This window comes from Tachypleus tridentatus, chromosome 2 (assembly GCF_004210375.1).
Source record: "Tachypleus tridentatus isolate NWPU-2018 chromosome 2, ASM421037v1, whole genome shotgun sequence".
Classification (NCBI taxonomy): domain Eukaryota; kingdom Metazoa; phylum Arthropoda; class Merostomata; order Xiphosura; family Limulidae; genus Tachypleus; species Tachypleus tridentatus.
The window spans coordinates 27988135-28008755 of record NC_134826.1 but is presented as its reverse complement, the minus strand read 5'-3'; the positions used below and the strand labels follow the sequence as shown (position 1 = coordinate 28008755).

The 20621-nt window shown below is 31.4% G+C and overlaps 1 protein-coding gene across 10 annotated transcripts in view; it reads right to left on the bottom strand.

Moving 5' to 3' along the window:
- Positions 1 to 20621, bottom strand: part of Rbcn-3B (WD repeat-containing protein Rbcn-3B) — a 233508-nt gene that overhangs the window by 192167 nt on the left and 20720 nt on the right. For all 10 annotated transcript variants that reach the window (XM_076481609.1, XM_076481650.1, XM_076481601.1 and 7 more), the window contains 2 exons: positions 10356 to 10524; positions 1318 to 1388 (listed from right to left, as the gene is read on the bottom strand). In XM_076481609.1, coding sequence (XP_076337724.1) covers positions 1318 to 1388; positions 10356 to 10524 — 240 coding nt within the window. The remainder of the gene's footprint in view (positions 1 to 1317; positions 1389 to 10355; positions 10525 to 20621) is intronic.

Below are 20621 nucleotides of genomic sequence, written 5' to 3'. Positions count from 1 at the left end.
TACTTTTATAATAATAAATAAAAGATAATCATGAAAAACAAGAAATAAAGTACTTATATGGCACATAAGTTACATAACTGGTTCATGAATTCATTGAATAATATGGTTGCAATAACAAGAACTGGAGAAACAACAAGTGATCCAATAAATATAAAATATGGTTATTCCACAAGGTATGCTATAAGTCCACTGCTATTTCAGTTTCTTTTTACTCAAGTTTTAATGACGTTCTATTAATATTATTTTCATATAAAAAATGACTGCAGATAAGTTTTTCAGTATTTATAGTTCTCTTTTATTACAGCACTAAAAAATCAGTTACATCTGCTTAATTCATCACTGAAAAGAAAAATTTATCAATTATACATATTGTTATAACAGTTACAAAATAAATAACTAACAACTTTTATAATAAAATAAATATACTTTACTATTCAAAGAAGACAATAACATAAACTCTAGATTTTTACAATATTTTTTAAGAAAACTCAACTACAAAACAGCCCATTCTTTCCAGATAAAATTACATGAAATTAGGCTTATTAAATAACTGTGCAAATATTGGGTAGCCCCTTTCTTCCTTTTGGCTTATCTACCCAATAACTGTCCATACATGACATGGATTTATCTTCCAAACATTCCTTATGCCCAGCACAATGTACAGGAATGTTTTATGACTATACTATTTTTATAATCTGTGGCACAGATGTCAATAAATACTTCTTAGGACATGGCTTGGCCTGTTAACTTCTTGGTCAACATATTTATCATCCAATATTATAACTTCTGAAGTTACTGACATGAAAACTTGTAGAATGTGCTAGTACTCTTCCACAGGCATTTAACTGTAGCAAGTAGTCCACAACAAAATCCATAAATATCAAACGTAACAGTTATGCACACAAGCAGTAACTTTATCCACTGATAAGCACTCCAGCAACCTACTATCGGCAACTAAAATGTCAAAACTAAACTTCAAACACAAGAAACTCTCACCATTAAGTCCAATAAGCTTCTTTATACTTTCTGATTCTTCTGAGTTATTTTGGGAAAGACTGGAAGTCACATACTACATGTCACGGTTGCGATATTTAATGAGATGACAATTACTATATCATCTGATACAGTACAGCAAATCAAGCTGTTCTAACTTATTATCAGTACCTTACCATTACAATCAGTGAAGCAAAATAAAATAATAACTACATGAAATATATAAACTGCAGTGTAAGATTATTATTTTTTTTAAATAAAAAGCCTTGAAAATACTTTGTGGTTCCCTCCTTCACAAATTAAAAGCAAGATAAAATTTAGTACCTTAACTTCAATTCCTGAAAGTGTCCAAACTTTGACAGTCCCTGAAGCTGACAAAGCAACCACCACATCATCTGCAGAAACACAAAAATCAATAAGAAATTAAGTTTTATGCAGAAAAAACTAAATTAACATGCAACTTTGTTAAAGAATAGAAATAGTTATATAACTATATCCTCCTATTTCCGATAACAAACCACTTACAGAGCATGACAAATAAAGTTTTGTAAAATCAGAGTTCAAAAAAAGTAAATAAAAGAACTAACAATACAAAAAAAATAATTTATAATAATAAATTTTACAGTGTCCAACACAGCAGATATATTGTAATTACAAAAAGAGACGTTCAAAAGCATACTCCCTCTACCTTTTCCTATTCCACTGCTCATTTTGTTACACATTCATTTCCAGAACAACTGAAGATGTTAAAGCTTTGCCACCAGCACCACAAATTTTTAAAATGTTCAAAAACCTATTGAAACTTGTCATTTTGTAATCATTATCAATTTTACTTTAATTCAAAGATGAGAAATTGCTTTGGACTTTTAGGTTTTTAATGCAGATGTTTTAATGCAATATTTTAAATATTGAACATATCATCCAAATTCACTACCATTAAATTTGTTAACTTTTGTTTATTCAGACTGATTGATAAACAATGGACTAGGCTGTTTTGAAGAAGGATCAGATTAAATGGTAAGTGAGAAAATCTGCACCTGAACTTTCAGCTTTCAGAATTCCTGCAAAGGATGAAGTTGAAGCCAGAGGTCAATACATGAAATTCAGAATAAATGGAACAAAGCAAGAATAACTACTCCAAGAAAAGACAAAGTCAAAACTACGATTTTGAATCTGTATGGTTACAGAACAATGCAGAAGAGGAAAATGTGTAAATCAAATGAAATAAGGGAAATTTATTTGTTGAAAAACTAAATAATTACATTTTTATTTCACACACTATGCTCAGAAGAAACTAAAAACAGCCCAATTACAAAATCTGGAACAGAAAAATATATTTAATTTCTGAAAGCTTGAAAAAACTAGAAGGCATTTTTACGATTAGAAGACAAAGTACACTAGAAAAAATAAAATGATGAGAGAAAATTCCTATTTGATATGAAACAGGTCTGAAAAACAAAGTCTTGTGGCAACTGTCAGTATAAATTCAGAAAATCCCAATCCAGTAAGTTCTACATCCAGTCTGGTAATGACAATTCTGAATGTCCATCTAACTGTGATACTGGGCCTAAAAACACAATGTAGTGTATACATTGTGTATAGTTAGGGTAAAGAAAATAACAGATAAAATATAAAGATTTACTCAAAAAATACTGAAAATTTATTTACAGGTTTTTAAGGCAAGACGCAAAACAAATACTGTATATTCAGACAAATCTTTAGTAATCATAATTTATTACAAAATACTGATTTTTTTAATACTAAAAGTCTGGCAAATTTGTGAAAACATACTCACTGTATTAGAAGTTATAGTATTAAAACTATATACAAGTGAAAATGATCCCACAGCTGGCCCCTGGGAATGAGCCCATATTGAGAGTTAAGAACTGCTTTATGAGCTAAGAGCTGAAAGTGAACTCAATATCCACATGAGAAGAAATAGCAAATGAAGTGACAGTTTGTAAAAATATAACCCTTGAGAAAAACATTTAAATATGGCTAAGTATCTACCCAACCTAAACCAGACAGACAAGATTCCACAACCCATCTTTAGCATCAGTAAGTAACTAAACAGTGTTATATTTCAAGCAACCAGAATTATGAAGAGAAAGTCAGCATTTGGTCCAAAACCGCACAAATTCCCAAAACTACCATAGGAGCAAGAAGTACAAAATGAAGCCTGAATGGAGATGCTACACCTCACATAAAACTTCAGGAAGTGAACTTGACATGGAAATCAATCAAGATCAAAATGGGAACACAGGTATAAGATCAGAGGTAAAGAAATGTATGTATAAGCCAAATGGCCCCCACAGATAACAAAGGTCTTTGGGAGGAATGAAAAAAATGGATGCAAGATATCATAAGAGAGATGGTACATGATTCTGTTAACTTGAATAGTATAAATATCTGATCAACTATGTCTGCAAAATAGGAGGAGTAGGAAACATAATACACCACACACACCTGATTGACCAGCTGTAAAAGGTGAGATATCCTATAGAGGTTAAGTGTGTGACATAGGAATCTAGCACTCATAAAAATGAGGCCTGTATCTTCTCAACATAACAGGAACTTCCATCATCAATACATTTAACTGCAAGGTCATTTTAATTCAGTAAGAATAAACAGATAAAAAAAAAAACCTGGAACAGAATGCAAATATATGAGAAGAAAAACTGATGAAAAAGGTGCTGAAATGTCAATAAGTACAATTATTATCTGCAGTCACTTGCAAAAACATACATCTAAGTGATGATGTGGGGAATGAAAAGTTGAAGACTAAGCAAGAGAATCAGAGGGAGATAGCTGTTTTAACACAGATGGCAGAACACTACGGTTGGAAAGTGGTCACATGCCACGTAAAGTTTGGTGTACTGAGCATCAAATGTTTTTAGCAATGCTCATGGAACAAAAAGAAAACAGATAATTTTGTGTGAGGAATTAAGACTGTATAAGAAGTACCAAACTCTAATGTTGTTGGACTTCTTTTTAACACTACTGCTTCAAACCCTAAATAGAAGAGAGGTGCTTGTGTGCAGTTAGAAGCTTTGCCTAACAAGAAAGATTTTTTACTTTGCTTGCCACCATCAGATCATGGAAAAAAACTGTGTGTGCAGTATGCAGGAATTATTTTATGCAACATCCAACAAGGACATTCCTGAGCTAAAATAGTTTAAGAAGTCATGAAAACTGCTTGAGAAATGATCAACTTTTACAATGCTGCACATCTCCGATTGTGAACTTAAACATCAGCAGAAAATTACTGACTTTCTCTGTAACTGTCTCCTTGCAACAAGTATCAAGGATGTGCTGAGTCAATGTTGACACTTCCAGAAGAAATCCCACCCTGTGGAAATCCACTGGCTGCAGCATGGTGCACATAGCTTACTCTCTTCCACTTCAAACTTTGGTTGTTCACATTTTCTGCTATAGATGACCCTTCCAATGATCTTCAGCTATGAAATGATCTAAACATATATAGTACAACTGATCCAACAAAGCAGGAACAGTCACTTCTGGTACCTAAGGGTAGAAATTGCAGTTTTACTCTCTTCTCCAACTTAGTGTCAGAATCAACAGATCAAGGTGAAATATGAAAAACAACTGAAGAAAGTAGCCAGATTTTTCCATAATTACTTTCATTGACTAAACTGCCATCTTTGACTGACAGAAAATCATGGCTCCTGCTCAACATTCTTGATATCAATCAACTTTAACTTGTTAAACTTGCCACTAACACACTAGACTACTGATGTTGGTTTTCAGGAAGCTGCCACATATGTTCATCATGTCAAAATGGTAAACTATCTGTCAGAAGGAGCAGTCAAACAAATACCAAAACAAAATATGAAGAGCAAATGCAATTCATTCTGCAAGTGATAAAAAATAACACTGCCAAATGTCACAACTTTGAAAAAAACATTTCTTGAAACTATCCAAACTGTTGTTTTCTGTGACTGTCTAATTGTCTGAACTACTTTGTAATATATTAAGCCCAATGATTAAATTGAATACTGATTATAAAAATATTTTTCTATAAACATTAATATATTGCCTATATAAATCAAATAGTGAACCATTCGAAATCATCCCTTTTACAGTGCCAAGGCTTTATATGATTTTTCAGACCTCAAACACAATACCTGTCACTTAAGGGTTCAATACTTGGGACTGATCTATTAATCTTTTTTTCGTACTATTACTTTTAAATTAGTAGACACATGTTCACAAAAGTTAGCAGATAATCAGTAAACATTTCAACTCTTTCTCATGCAAAATCTGAAGATTAAAAATACTTTTATATCTAAAACAATTTTCAAATTTCATAAACAAAACCCTTTTGATACCCACAGTTATAAAATGTTTAAGAAAAATGTATATTTTATGTTATTTTCACTAACAACTCTTTGCAAGAATTGAATTGATTTAACTAATCTCGTAACCACCATAAAAAAAAATTAGTAAATTTAAATTATGCCTTTTTTGTTCTAAAATGACCAAATTATAACACAAGAACATAAATGTTTAAACAAAATAGCTCAAATAGTCATAACATTATAAATTTATATATATTTATTATTTTTATTACACTGACTTTTCAGCTGTGCCTGGCTAACAACAAAGAAATTATAACGATGCACTCATATTATCATATCCAATAATATAAAACTGACCTTTAATCTTTAAAAAGTGATCTGTCATGATTGTGTTTTAGTAAACTAGTATTCAATAAAATAAGTCAAATTTTAATTATTATACATGTATATAGATTATTACTATTTACTGACAAGTTCTTAAACTTCTTTTTAAAACATAGAACACTAAATAAAGAAGTAAAGCAAACAATTATCTCTTCTAGTTACAACTAGTTGCTAAGCCTTTTAAAATTTCACATAGAGGATGTGATTTTTTTTTGGGGAAGGGGATATCTTAACAATTTAATAACCAAAAAAACATTACTATACTGATACCACAATTCCATCAAAATTTATCAGTTTTAGTTACTTGGCTGTATTTATGTTTTAAAAAATATTAAATATGAAAAAGACTAAAGACTCAACTTCCCAGCATGAAGGTTGGTCTCAAAAGAAAGACAATGCTCTTATATTTGAAAATTAATGAGAAAAGCCCTAGTGAGACATTCACATGTCATACATAAAAGTGTATTAAGGGACTACTTTTCAAAAATGGAAAGAAGTGGATACTGTGTTTGATTCAGTCCATGAGCAATAACTCAGTATATAAAAAAAGATAGCAGATTTGAATTGTATATTACAGCTTGTCAATATACTTAAGTTGAGTTCCTAATTCATAAAAACACAAAAGACTTTGTATTTTGACATCACAAACATCTAATATGAATGGAATGTTGCATTTAATGTACCACGTAAAACATAAAAATCAAAGCTTAAGTGCATTTTGTTAATATTTAAGTTTAGGAATTAAATGTGTTTTCCTTACAACAAAGTCACATTGGGCTATCTGCTGAGAACACCAAGGAGAATCGAACCTCCGATTTTAGCATTGCAAATCTGCAGACCTACTGCTGTACCAGCAGGGAACAGTAATTAAATAATGTATAATATGAAAATTTGAATTATAATCTACAGTTTGATAACCAAATTTAATGGCATAAATTTATACAAATGTTCAATAAAATTTTGAATGCAAGTCAACAAATGCAATGGCATGGCTTTTCACACAAAGGAAAGGTTTAACATGATCAATGTTATAGGAAAGTGCTCAAGGAGCATGTATTTTTTAACTTAGAACTTTTTGAAGCACCCTGTCTTTCAACACATGCTTTACACACTATAATGTTTTCAAATGTCCAACTGTAAAAAATTTTATTAAAGAAAAATATTCAAATGGTAAAAATACTGTTAAAGTACATGCAACAATTGTTAATTTTAAATGGATAACATTTAATTCTACCAAGCCTATGTGAATCCATTAACTGCACATGTTGTATGGACTGTTTTATTTAATTGGAAAGACACATCAGGCTGTCTGCAGTGTCCACTGAAAAAAATCAAACCTTTGAGTTGAGCATTGTAAATCCACAGACATACACTGTTACACTAAGAGACTATTTCATTCAAAACCTTACTGGATGGAATAGTTTAAAACCTCAAAAGAGCTTTCAATATATGAAATCTCCAAGTAAAATACTCTTATATGCTACATTTGTAAGAAAATATAGCTTTGAAACTTAAAAAGGTTTCATTGTGATATTTTTTAAGATCTTAATTACTTCTGTTTATATCTTATACATTCTTTAAAACTTTCTTGTAACACTTTTACTTTGATTAAACTATATTTTTCTTTCTTTTAATTACAAAAAGTGTACACAGTTTCATAGAATTTGTAATAATTGCAGTACACTAAAAATAAATCTTTCATGTTTTCAAATTTAGTGAAGCAATTTTTTAAAATTGCCAATAGGATTTTATATAGTACAAGTAATACATTTTATATCTGTCTGCTATGCATTTTATATATACAGACACACACATGGGTTTCTAATTCCTTTCATGCAATACTTGATTGACACAACAAAACTTGCATTAGGGACATTTTCTGTTTCACTTCAATTTGAATTTAATTTTTACCTCTTTTTAATAAAACTTTTATAGTACTGTGTTATCTTGTTGTATATCAAAAAATACATTTCTGAAATACAATATATACTGTGCAAAATTAACACAAAATACAATATATAACTTAAGGGAAGTACAGAAATATGCTATACTTTACTGTTCCTGAGTATTAAATGTGTTTATTCACTCTTAGATGTATATATATTTGTGTATGAAAGAGAGAGAGATAATAGGTAAGGGTGTCTATTAGTATGGATAGGTCAGCCGTGTTTCTGTATGCAACAGGTTGAAGGGGCTGTTTTGCTGATTTTTGATTTATAAAATTTAACAGTATTCTTTTTGCTAGAACTGCAAATGGTCAGTACTACAATACCTTCTATTTGTAAATTGCACTATACAATAAGGCAATGTTATTACAAATCTTACAAACTTCATCACATCACTTTTTGAAGTAAATGTTTTACCCAAATAGTTTAACAAGTAGAAACTAAATCACACACACTAACTGTACAACAAAACATTAAAAGGGACAAGTACTCTAATGATAATGTGATGTTTCCATATATTCTAGCATTTCAAATTTGATCAAGAACAGAAAAACAGAGGGAAGTCAAATTGGAATACAGTAGTGTCCCAAGTTCATATCAAAATGATTCAATCAGTAAATAAGTACATTAACTAGTTTGACATCTAATTAGTACACACAGCTATAGTAAACAAGCAGATTTACACAGAGACAGGAGGGAACAATGATTTTCATTCAAGTTGCACTACAGCACAGAAATGTAATTTTTTCTGTTCCTTGCTGAATTGCAGTAAAAAGAGTATTTGCACACACTCAAAAACTCAGAAAATTCTGTTTAAAATTAATTCAGTTTCTTTCACCATCATATGACTACTTGTACACACAAATCACATACTCTTAAAGTTTTGGGCTCCACTTACTTTTTTGAAGCTTAATCTTGAGTGGAAAGGGAAAATCATGTCTCAGACCATTTTAAACTTTTAGTTCAGAAAAAAAAGAGTGAAGAAGGTTTGTTTGTTTTTTGAATTTCAGCAAAACTACATGACTGCTATCTGCACTAGCTGTCCATAATTTAGTAGTGCAAAACTACAGGGAAGGCAACTGGTCATCACCACCCACTGCTACCTTTTGGGATACTCTTTTACCAAGGAATAATGGGATTGACCTTCACATTATATTATAAATCCCAACGGCTGAAAGGGCAAGCATGTTTGGTGTGATGGGGATTCGAACCCACGACCCTCGGATTACAACATGAGTGCCTTAACCACCTGGCCATGCCAGATCCAATGAAGGCAAAAAGAAAAAGAGTCTTGTAAAACCAACAACCATCAGTGAAGAAAATGCAAATGTTACTAGTAGCAGTTAGCTCCCTGTCACAAAACATATGAAAATAAAATGTGTTTCAGTCTCACTGGAAGAACCCTTGATCAAGTTCTATTCTTAAGTCAGTCTCACACTGAGAATGTTAATTCACATTTAATTACTAAAGAGGGAAAATCTCTGTCCCACACGGAATTCCTGTGCATATCACTTGACCACTAGTGAGGAGCAGAAGAGGGCACATTATACATACATATTTTATATATATATAAACAAACACATACATTATATGTATACAAGTATCATTACACTCAACAAAGTAACCATGTCCACATGCAAAATGTTATTGGGGAACCTGTTCCCATGCTTGTTGCCAACCCACCCACCTTGTGCACACTCCTGATAAAATATCACACTTGGTTTATTAACATTCATACTTATAGTTAATTTTAATGTATAGCCTTAAAATAACACTTAAACATCACAATCAACTTTCGTTTATTTTTGTATTTACAAAGAAACATATTAACTAAAATATTATTCTGAAAATATGTTACCAAAAACACACTCCTCATTTTTGAGCATCTATGTTCTACACTATCCTATCTCAGTAATACATCATAACAGTGAAGTATATTTTGATGCAAGGGTTTCCTGTAAAGCCATTAGTTAGGGTCTGCTAACAAAAGGTTTGACAAATATCACAATGCAGAGAAGGGTTTGAAGCTTTCTAAATTCTGAGTTTTACACAAAGAAGGTGTTGAAACTGAAACCTATAACACAAAAATCCATCAAATTACAAAGACAGCACAATGTAATAAAAATGGTAAATGTTCACTATGGCTGTGTTAAACTGGCAAGAATGAGAGATATGTAAAGAAAACCTTTATTTGTTCTTCCTTGATCCTCAAAAAATATTGTTAAAATTAAATGAAAAAAAATCTCCAAATGAAATTTAAAATTATAGTAAATAAAATTTTTAAAAAACTGAACAAATAAAAAAAATTTGTTTTCCAAAGTCTGAGTTTTTGTTTTACCCAAAAATATAACAACAAAACCATAATATCAATAACTTTCATTCACTGCAATCCATGTGCAAGGGTGAGACATTCTGTCCCATTATCCAATTTATCAATGAAAAAAGACATCCTTCTAACTTTCCAGCAAGTGAACCTGATAAACAGTTGAATGGCAAACCAAATTCCAGGCTGCAATTGGTAGTAGTTAGATTCTTAATTAAACAGCTTTCAAGTTCAAACAGAATTCATAGAAAAAAAAAAAATTTTGAAAAATATACATTAACTACAAGGTAGCAACAGATGGTATAATCTCATACCACACCAAAAGGTACAACATTGACATATACTATTATGATAAATAATACATTTTTGAAAGAAACTGATTAAACTAACCTTGTCTTTTGACAGGCCGCAGGACATACATGGCACTAATCCAGTCAGGGTTTAATCGTGATGAAAGAGTGAAAAGGACTTCCAATGTCAAAGCATTTATCACAAGTATTTCTGCATAGTATCCACTGCAGAACAAATTTATGTCAGTTGCACCAGTCATGTGGTATGGCTAAAAAATTACAAAGGAAAAAATGTTGATACAGTTACTTTTTTCACTTTTGTATTACTAATAAGAAATTTTGGGTAAATCTGTAACATGGAGAATTATTCTGTGTTTTAGGTTAAGATTTATTTGAAAAATGAAAAGTATCTAAAAAAAAAGTTCTACAGATAAGGGTAAAGAATGAAATCTTATAAGATTCAGAACATCACAGGAAATGTAAAAACTCAAAAACTATAAAATTTAAGTTTTATGGCACAGGAAGAATCAAAGCATATCATTCATTTTCCAACAATTCAAATCTTATTTCCTGTATAGAGGTAAAAACGTTTTTATAGAAGATCTTTTAACAGTGCTTGAGACTCCTGTGAGGAAATCTCTCTCTTCACAGAAGTTCCAATCACTGAAGCTTGCAAGATAGCTTTAGAACTTTATATCCAAGACCCCAGCAACCAATCAGCAACTCTGACAGAATTCACTACCACCAAAACTAAGTTTATATTCAATAACCAAAACTACCTACAAATGTTAATAAATGACCTAAGTATGGAGAATCCCATGTCACCAGTTAAAGCCAACATTTTTATGACACAGATTGAATCTCAAGCAATCAATTCAGCCTTACACCCACCACTATAATGGTATAGGTATGTTAATGATATAATTGCTAGATTCACATCTACATAATGCACACTTTGTGTTTTAAAAAACAATTTGTTTTTCAACCATGTTAACTTGACCAAACTTTGTAGAATGGCCAGCAACTGCCTGTTGGTTGAACCTACAGGAAATATCTCCTCCAATCAGAAACAGTGATAATCCAACCAATCATAACATGCTCTCCACAATCCACCAGGACACTATAAAAGACCTACACACACAATGACCTAAAAACAAGCAGAAGACTTTCAAAATGTCATCCTCTCCACTTGCATCTCCACAACAGACAGTTGCCATCCATTCTACAAAGTTTCATCATGAATACTCTGCCTAAACAATCTACCAGAGAACATGTTAACTTGATACACCCAAACATTAAGTCCACCTGTAAACAGGAATAAAATTATATTGCTGCATGCCATATGTTCCCAACATCAACAAACAAATAACCAACATTTAGAAAAAAACTTATAAAAAAAACAACAACATTCCAGTAAACACCAAATTTATTCAAAACCAAGCTACAAAACTGAAGTCCATACTATGTAAAAACTACACTAACAAACACAACACCAACATAATTTATGAAATACAATGCAACAACTGCCACAAATTATACACTGGAGAAACAAACAGAAAAATGGAAACTAGATTCAAAGAACAAAAAAAAACCATCTTCACATGTTTTTGAACACTGCAAATCAAATAAACACAATATAACCAAAGAAAACAGTCACATACTAAGTGAGAAAACACATGTAAACAAATCCAAAATCAAAAAAGTCTTACTTATACAATAACTAAAACCAAAATTAAACCTAAGCACAGAAACATCTTTATACATATATTGATTAATAACCTAACATCCAACTGAAACACCCCCTATAATCCCATACCTATTTATACTCTTGTTCTTAAGATGTGCCTGGCAACTGTCAGTTGCAAACTCACTCTTTCCTAACCCGAATATGACCTAAGAAGGTCAAAATGCTATTCTCTACTTATCAATAAATGTGTTAATAGCCATACCAGCCATTCTGAGATACATTTTTAACTCTTTTGATTCTTCAATTAACCTATCTTCAATATAACTGTACATTATACAAAATTACTATGATGCAGGGACAAGGGCTTTAAATACAGTACAATAACTTTCTTTATAAACTAACTTTTTTTATATATATTTCTAATAAGCATAAACAACCCTGAACAAAAGTAAAACACACTGCACAAATTAAAAGGATATCCTGGGCACAGGCTATAATGTGGGATATAAAATGTACTGCGCAAGTAGGACTTCATGTTGTGGTGGAGATATACCATCTATCAGTCTTAACCTGCAATATCTAGTCTCACAAAATGAAATTCACATGTAATAATAAAATAATTAAAAGAAATAAAAATGAAAAGAATGAGATGTGTGAGGTCAAGCCCACAATGTCCCACATCTATACCATCCTTCACTGCCTGCAGACAGTTGTGGGAAGGCAACTGCTCTCCAAGGTAAAGAAAACAAAAGTAATAATAAGGTACTGCCACTTTGGGGATAAGTGAGGTAAACCAACCTTCTGAAGTTGACATTCCAGCTCCCATTATGGTGGTCAGGCACTAATTAGTAACCCAGTAGACAAATTATACTAGTATTAAGGGTTTCAACTAGTTACCTAAACTAACAAGTATACTCCCAACTGCCATACATTAAGTAATTTTAAATTAAGTTATTTTACATGATTGCTGAGTATTAATATTCTATCATATACAAATGAACAAATTATTATGGGTAAAAATACTGTTAACAGCAAAGTACCAGACTGATAAAATACTTGATTTTAATCTTTTGTAAGTAGAAAGGTTAAAATAATATTTAATTAGCTACACTGATCTTTAGTTTCACTCAAAGTACATAGCTTACTCTAATCAAAAATGAATATCATTTACATATCCACTTGCATTAAAGCTAATACCAATAAGTAAAAATTTTTAAAAAATGCACAAAACATGTATGTATGTATATAAATAATTTAACAGGTGAAAGACAATGATTCTCCACCTACTTTTAAGGGACCAAGATAAATAACATCTTTCTCAACACCAACCTTTCTAATTATTTCTCAAAAGAATGAAATTAACCCTTTCGACACTGAATAACAACTTTTAATGTTTGGCATGGCACTGAATATATATGTTTCACACTTCAACTAATTATGGTATCAGTACTAAAAGCATGATATCTTGGCAATAACCCAACAAAAGTCCTCAAATATTCAGTGATTGTACCCAATACTATATATGTTAAATTCAATACATCAGAGTAACAGGAATAAAGGAAGGTCACTTGCCACGCTGAGCCTACAAGTTCACTGTGGTCGCCAACCACGCCTAAAGGGTTAAGAGTTCATGCCTTATATACCCTAATTTCATTTCAACAATATCTGTTTGCTGTATTCATTAACAGTAGTGATTAATATAGCTAGTTTCTTTACTTTTTCAGTATTATACTTTTGTTATAAAACTAAAGACTAATTAAAATTTCCTCATCTGGCTTGAACTCATTAAATACTACTAAGTTAGCAGGCAAAAATAATATTAGCACTGAAGGTACCTGACTGTTTAAACAAGACATTCTACATATTTATAAGAATACACACATAGTATATCCAATGAACTTGCTATGTTCATTACCAAGTTGATTTATAGTTTTGACATCAGTGGATAATACTGCTCCACTCAGAAGTTAATATCAATAGGTAGGTGAACTAAAAAGATATATTAGTATATCTTTAAACACAAAATCTCTATTTACCTCAACACCTGAAGAACAAGCCTTACACTGTAAGAAAAACTAAAGCCAATCCTGTAACAAAATTTCTTATCAATCCCACAGAATACTGCTTAAACAACATTTATTTTAGATACAAAGGCCAATTTTACAAACAAAATTATGGATTAGTGATGGAATCCTCCATTTCTTCTCTACTTAGTGACCTCTACATGTTCACTCTAGAAAAACCTTTTGGAAAGAAATTAATACACACCAAACATCCTGGACTTAGGTTAAAATACGTACACAATATCTTCAGAATATGTCTACATAAAAAACCTATGTTACTTAATCATACTGAATTCTTCAACAGACTAAAACCCGGTGTATAATATTCATATCTAAAACAGTTGTTTTCACATATAAAGTATATAAAGGTAACCCCATTCCATCACCATGTTGCCATACATAAGATCTGATCACCACCTATCACAAAAAATATCATACAACTTCACCTATGTAAGTTGTTATATAGAACTATGCATCCACAGAAGACTTACTAATTGAACTGCTTAAAGAATATATGACTATTTAAGGGATTGTATTAAACTTCAAAACAATAAAAAATATTCTCAACTCTAACTAATCAAAAGCATAAAATACAGGGTGTTCGGAAAGTCACTGTGCAGTTTTGAAAGCAGGGATAACAGCATTCATTCAGTCTATTTCAAGCCAGTAACTGATAGCAGTGTTTAGAAACAAAATAAGAAGGATCCAAGCCTGTATTGATGCCAACGAGGGTCACTTTCAACATTGTTTATAATTGTCATTCATATTTACCTCCTGTATTCTATATTGAAACATGTCTGTTAATAAATATATAAGTGCACAGTGACTTTCTGAACACCCTGTACAACAAATTTGTTTCATTCCCTTTTGTACCAGGAATTGCTAATGAAATTATCAGATTACTTAATAATACAAAAACAATGCATATATGTGTGGATATGAAAAGAAATGCACAGGACAAACATCGCATTCCTTAGAAATATGATGTAAAGAACACGAAGGTCACGTGTGGTGGTGATTTCCAGTTATCTGCTTTAATGTGTAATCAATATGAAACGGGTCATAACATACTTTTGGATGAAATTCTTTCCTACACCAACCCAAAACCAAAAAAAGGAAAAAGATTGTTTAGAAATCATCAAAGCAAAGGATCTCTCATCATTAAGCCCCACCTAGCAACATCAGCCATATTTGGTAATATCTATTCACTGTCCATACACTTGACTTGACCTTTCCCTGTATCCTATCACTCGCTGACATTAAATCCAGGTGCTTTTTATCTCTGTAATCATGTATTAATCTTGTATTGCTTAATAGTGGTCATACCTAAAGAAGACAGGTCAGAACATGTATGTTCAACTATCAATAAAATTCTTTATGCTTAAGTTATTGTATGCCTACCCATTATTATATTATCATAATATGCTTGCTTACTCAAGTTAACATGAATATATAAAATTTGTGTACAGAATCGATAACTAATGCTTATAAAGAATTTCAGAAACATTTGAACTTAAATCTCACACTGAAATATATTCAATGTGTACAAATTTTAACACTATTTTTAACCCAAGAGCATGACTAGGTGGTCAAAATGCAAACATCCCAACATTTTAAATAGTAACATTCAACACATTATTATGTACTCACTGCCTGAGTTGCCACCTGTTCATTTTATCCTACACTGCTGATTTAATGACAGTGCATGATAGAGTAAATTCTAGATATAAAACATACAAATACAGCAAAAAAACAGATAAGCATTTTGAATGTTCTATAGGTTAGGAAAATGCAGTATGAAATTGTACACTGTTCAACTTTTCTAGATCGCGACTGAATAGCTACCTACAGAGCAGCATTTCTAATAGGTCATATAAAGCATGGTATAAACAATAACATTTTGTTTTCCTTTAAAGTAGTTTCCTTTCATAAACAAAGTAAATAATAAAAGAAAATTTTTGCATCACTATCAGTATAATCTACTCTTGTTCCCACATAACCCATTACCCTCTAGCTAACATTACTTGTCTATGAAATCTCAGACACTTCCAATGGAGAAGCAATGAAATACAATTTATATTAACACTGAATTACATAACCAGTTTTGAATAGTGTTTAGTATTCCCTCATAGTTTTTCTTATTTTCAACTAATGCAGAGTGCAAAAGTTGAATTCAAAAGTGTTTGCCATAACATGCATATATTTACAAAGAATTTAAATATAGTAAGGTATATTCTCCAAACAACTTATAAGTTGGCAATTTTTACTTTTCAAATTTTGAGAAGTGTTAACAAAAAAGAGCTTTTGTATACATCTTTTAAATATGTGATCCTTGATACAGGTTTGATATATATAAAAAGTTAAAAAAGTACCATTCTGACTAACAACAGTAGTCGTCTTTAAAAATAATCACTATATTTCAAATTTTGTAATAAATTTTACTATACTGATATAAAATGTTTGAACATTGGATGAAGTGACAGCATTCTTATTAATGTAAGTGCCTTTACTTTGAACATTTCTGCATTCACAGTGACAATATTTGTGGATTGTACATGAATGATGAGTTAAGTTTGGGAAGATCCATTCATCATTTCATAAGATCTGCACAGTTAAGAAATGTTTACATCAGTTTGTCTGGAGTTAAATTTTTAATGGCTCTTTTGATCTTAAGGGGCCACAAGGGCTACCTAGAAGATACCTATTGATATCTCTGGGGCCCATTAGCTTTTCACCCCTCACTAATTTCAACCCCTGGAGTGGATTGGTCCCTCCATGCTATAAAAAATAAAATTTTATATATTTACACACACACAAATAAGAATACATGTTAAAAAGGTATTCTTGTTTTCAACCTTTCTGTACTCATCCACTTAAAAAATACAAACTTCTGATTCTCAAGCACACTTACAACTGTTAAAGCAAGTAGAAGGAAGTTATTTTACTAATATTGTCAGTAGTCTTTTAGTTATACATTATCTTACTGATTCTCCATAGTTTTCTTGAGCCTGTCTTACAAGACACATTGCTTAATGTGATGGTCTGGCTTTGATCTTCATTTTTAGAAGTGTATATTCATCATCATAAATGAATGACATCATACAGTTTTGGATTACTTTGCTAGGCATGACCCCATAAAAGTGCCAAAATGAAGTGCATATGAGTTTAGCCATTTCATGTTTCACATTTGGAAGCTAATCACTTGAAAAGAATACAAGCTCTATTCCAACCAATTCTAGCCTCCTCTACACAAACTAGTTCATACTTTACCTGGATGGACTCAGCCTAAGCTTGATTCTATGATTTCCAGGTGTTATCAATAGGAAATGCTCTTCTTGCAGAAGTTGTTGTCTCAACTTCATTTAATGGTGGAGAAACTTGAAGGTATGAGTCGTCAGAAAGCTTGACATTTTTGTATTGGTTTCTACATCATTTTATATAACTGTATTCCAGTCTTTACACACCCCTGTGTCAGGTGGAGAAAACATTCAAGGTAACGTTAGCAAAAGCAGGGGTTTAACAGGTATTTTTAGTGCCTTGTTGCTCAGTAATACTTGTCGATTCACCATAGATGAGTGATACAAGGTTGGTGGATATACTATGGATACCAGAATATAAAAATTTGCCAAGAGCCTTTTCAAGAGCATCCTAAGTACGACACTATCCAATATAAGAAATAATGGTACACACAACTGCTAAGCTTAACTTAATAATACTAGTTTAGCATAAAATTATACATCCTAAGTTTATAACCAAAGTTATCTACTGAACCTTCAAAATAACCTAAAACTTTATAAGAAATGAATGAGAATATTAATTTAAGCTTTAAAATTAAGGAAATCATAACATATCACAAAACGATTGATTGATTTAGTGTTTTATGGCACAAAGCAGCTAGGCTATCTGTGCAAACGTCCCGTAAAAAGATAAAATAAATTAAATGTTGTAAAATACATAAAAGGAAATGAAGGTAAAACAAAACATCATTGAAAAACAGAAAAAGCATAAAACCAATGTTGACACCTAGTCTACAATGTTAAGAGAGAAAGCAGAGTAAGAGAAGTTGTAAAGGACTTTCTCTAGCATAATGGTAATGATCATAACCCACCAAGAAGACTAACAGGTAAGTACAAAAACCACCGTCAGTCACCTGAAGTTGGCCTTTCCAGTCCTGGTCCAGGTTATGTGTCAGTATGGCCAGTACCAAAAGGTAAAGTAAGAAAAGTGTTAAAAGACATGCAACAAAATTGTAATAACAACTCGCCAGGACGACTAACGGGTAGTTCAAATGGATAGTTCAAACAGCAGCGTTAGTCACCTGAATTTGGCCTTTCCATTCCTGGTGTCAAGTTATTTAATGTTCTGGTCATTTTCCAATGTCAAATTGAAATAGAGAGATTGAGACTCTGAAAAGGGAACCACAATTAAAAGGTGTAATGAATAAATATCACACTTAAATGAGATTTAAAAGATTAATGGCCATTAAAAAAACTAAAAACTTTATCAAGGTGGACAATGTCACCATCACCAATAACAATGTCCAATGTTACAGACAAACCGTGGGATAGAACATGTTTAAAATAGTGCTGTCGTTATCACAAGACTAACTACATGAAAAATATCTCACTTTGAAAAAAACATACTGAACACAAGCTAGCTTATATAACAAATAGAAATCACTGGAAAAATTGTAAACTAACAGAATACTAATGGAAAAGATAAACCACAGATTATGTAAAAATTCTGATGAGGTACCTGTGATTAAAGCCACAAGTTCAAGATCAATTTATTTTACAAATCATTGATTTATCCATTAAATCACTGTAAGATAGGTTTCATTAACTACAGGAACAGAACTTATTTTTTTCATTTTCTATGCTGTAGTGTCACTTTCTAGAAACTGTGCTCAGGAAACTTGCTTAAGCACTAAGCTAACTTAAAAATTTATTCATCAGACAGCAATGTAACTGGTGTCAGTACTAAAGAGCTGGGAGATAAATTATACACACTTTCACAGAGAAACTTTTTTTTCGTAAAACTTCTGCTGACCAAGACCAACACATCGCTACCATATCATGTCCAAATAATTTAAATATTAAATTGTAATTCTCATCACTTAAGTAGAAACAAAGAGAAATATGTAATAATATGTCAATTACATTACAACTATCACATTCAGTGCTGAAAAACCTTTCTCCAATATCACGACTTAAGCCAACTGGGATATGACAAACATAGTGATCAAGACAATATTTACGTTATTAATTTTCTGAACAAACACAATTATTACTGTGTTACATATGTTACAAGTGAATTGTAATTATTATAAATTTTATAGTGTACGAGTTAAGTTCTTAATTCTATGAGGCAATATTTTTAAAATCCTGACATCTCCTTGTCTGGCTCATGTGACATATTTCCTCCAGGTGTCTTCTTTTCTCCATTTTATTCACCACCCATTCAAAAAAGTATGAAATTAAACATAAATTCCTTACCATAAAATCATCACTGCTCAGATAAACCATAATTTTTATAGCTTTCAATTCTGTTTAATTACAGGGCACCCGAGTAAAAAAATCAGACCCCTCTTGCTACACCCACCTGTCACATCCTTTTCTTCAAGACTTGTTGACAGTCCTCTCATTACATTTTACTATAAACAACCAACAGAAATCCAAGGTTTCTACATATCAAATAATGTGTTGTATAACACTGCATTCTGAACATAATTATGAATTTCACTGAGAATGCAGGATCAGTTCCCAAGGGAAAACTAACAACTAGCTTAATCAAATAAGTAGCTTTTATCACACAGTTGAAAAATCAGAATATGAGATACGGGAAATTGTCTACTCTTTGTATGTTATTAGTCCACATTCTTTGGTATGTTACTTAATTATTTTGTGCACTACTACTATTTGTATAAAAAAGGTAAGATAAGATTCATGTACAACTAACAGCAAGAAAAATGAAGAAACAGGTATTTTATGGTTTTTCTTTTTTAATTTTTAGTTGCAATATAAAACAAACTAAGCAAAAACAGGAATCTTCTCAGGTTAAGATCAGGTTTAGTAAAATAAACAAAAATTATAATAAGAATGTTTCTTTTCACAAGGCAAGCACACAAGTACCATGTTGTAGAGCTCCAGTGTAATGTAATTTGATAGCATAACATGAGCTGCATGTTCCCCAAGTGATTTGAAACTTAGAATGGCAGGGAGCGTAGTTAGACACAGTTAAGTGGGCAACAAAACAATAAAATTTATGTACAGATGTTATGAACTTTAAGCAATTTAGAATAAACAAATGTAGTTTCATGTTATAATTTAAAGTAATTCTAAAACAAAAAAAAAGAGAGTAATTTAGATTTATTTTGATTTGGGAGGGAGGATTTTTGGATGTTACAAGTTTGTCAAATTGACTAACTCTCAAAGTTTCTTTGGAAGTAACCTATGATTTGTCAAGCTTTCAATTTATCAAGTTCCAAATTTACTTAACTGGGTTATGATCAAGACTCTGTGGAGACCATTGTATCATTTAAATGACTCCAGCAGCTAGGTAGTTTCTGCATAGGATGGATGATTGTTTGAAGTCATTATCATCTTCACAATATAAT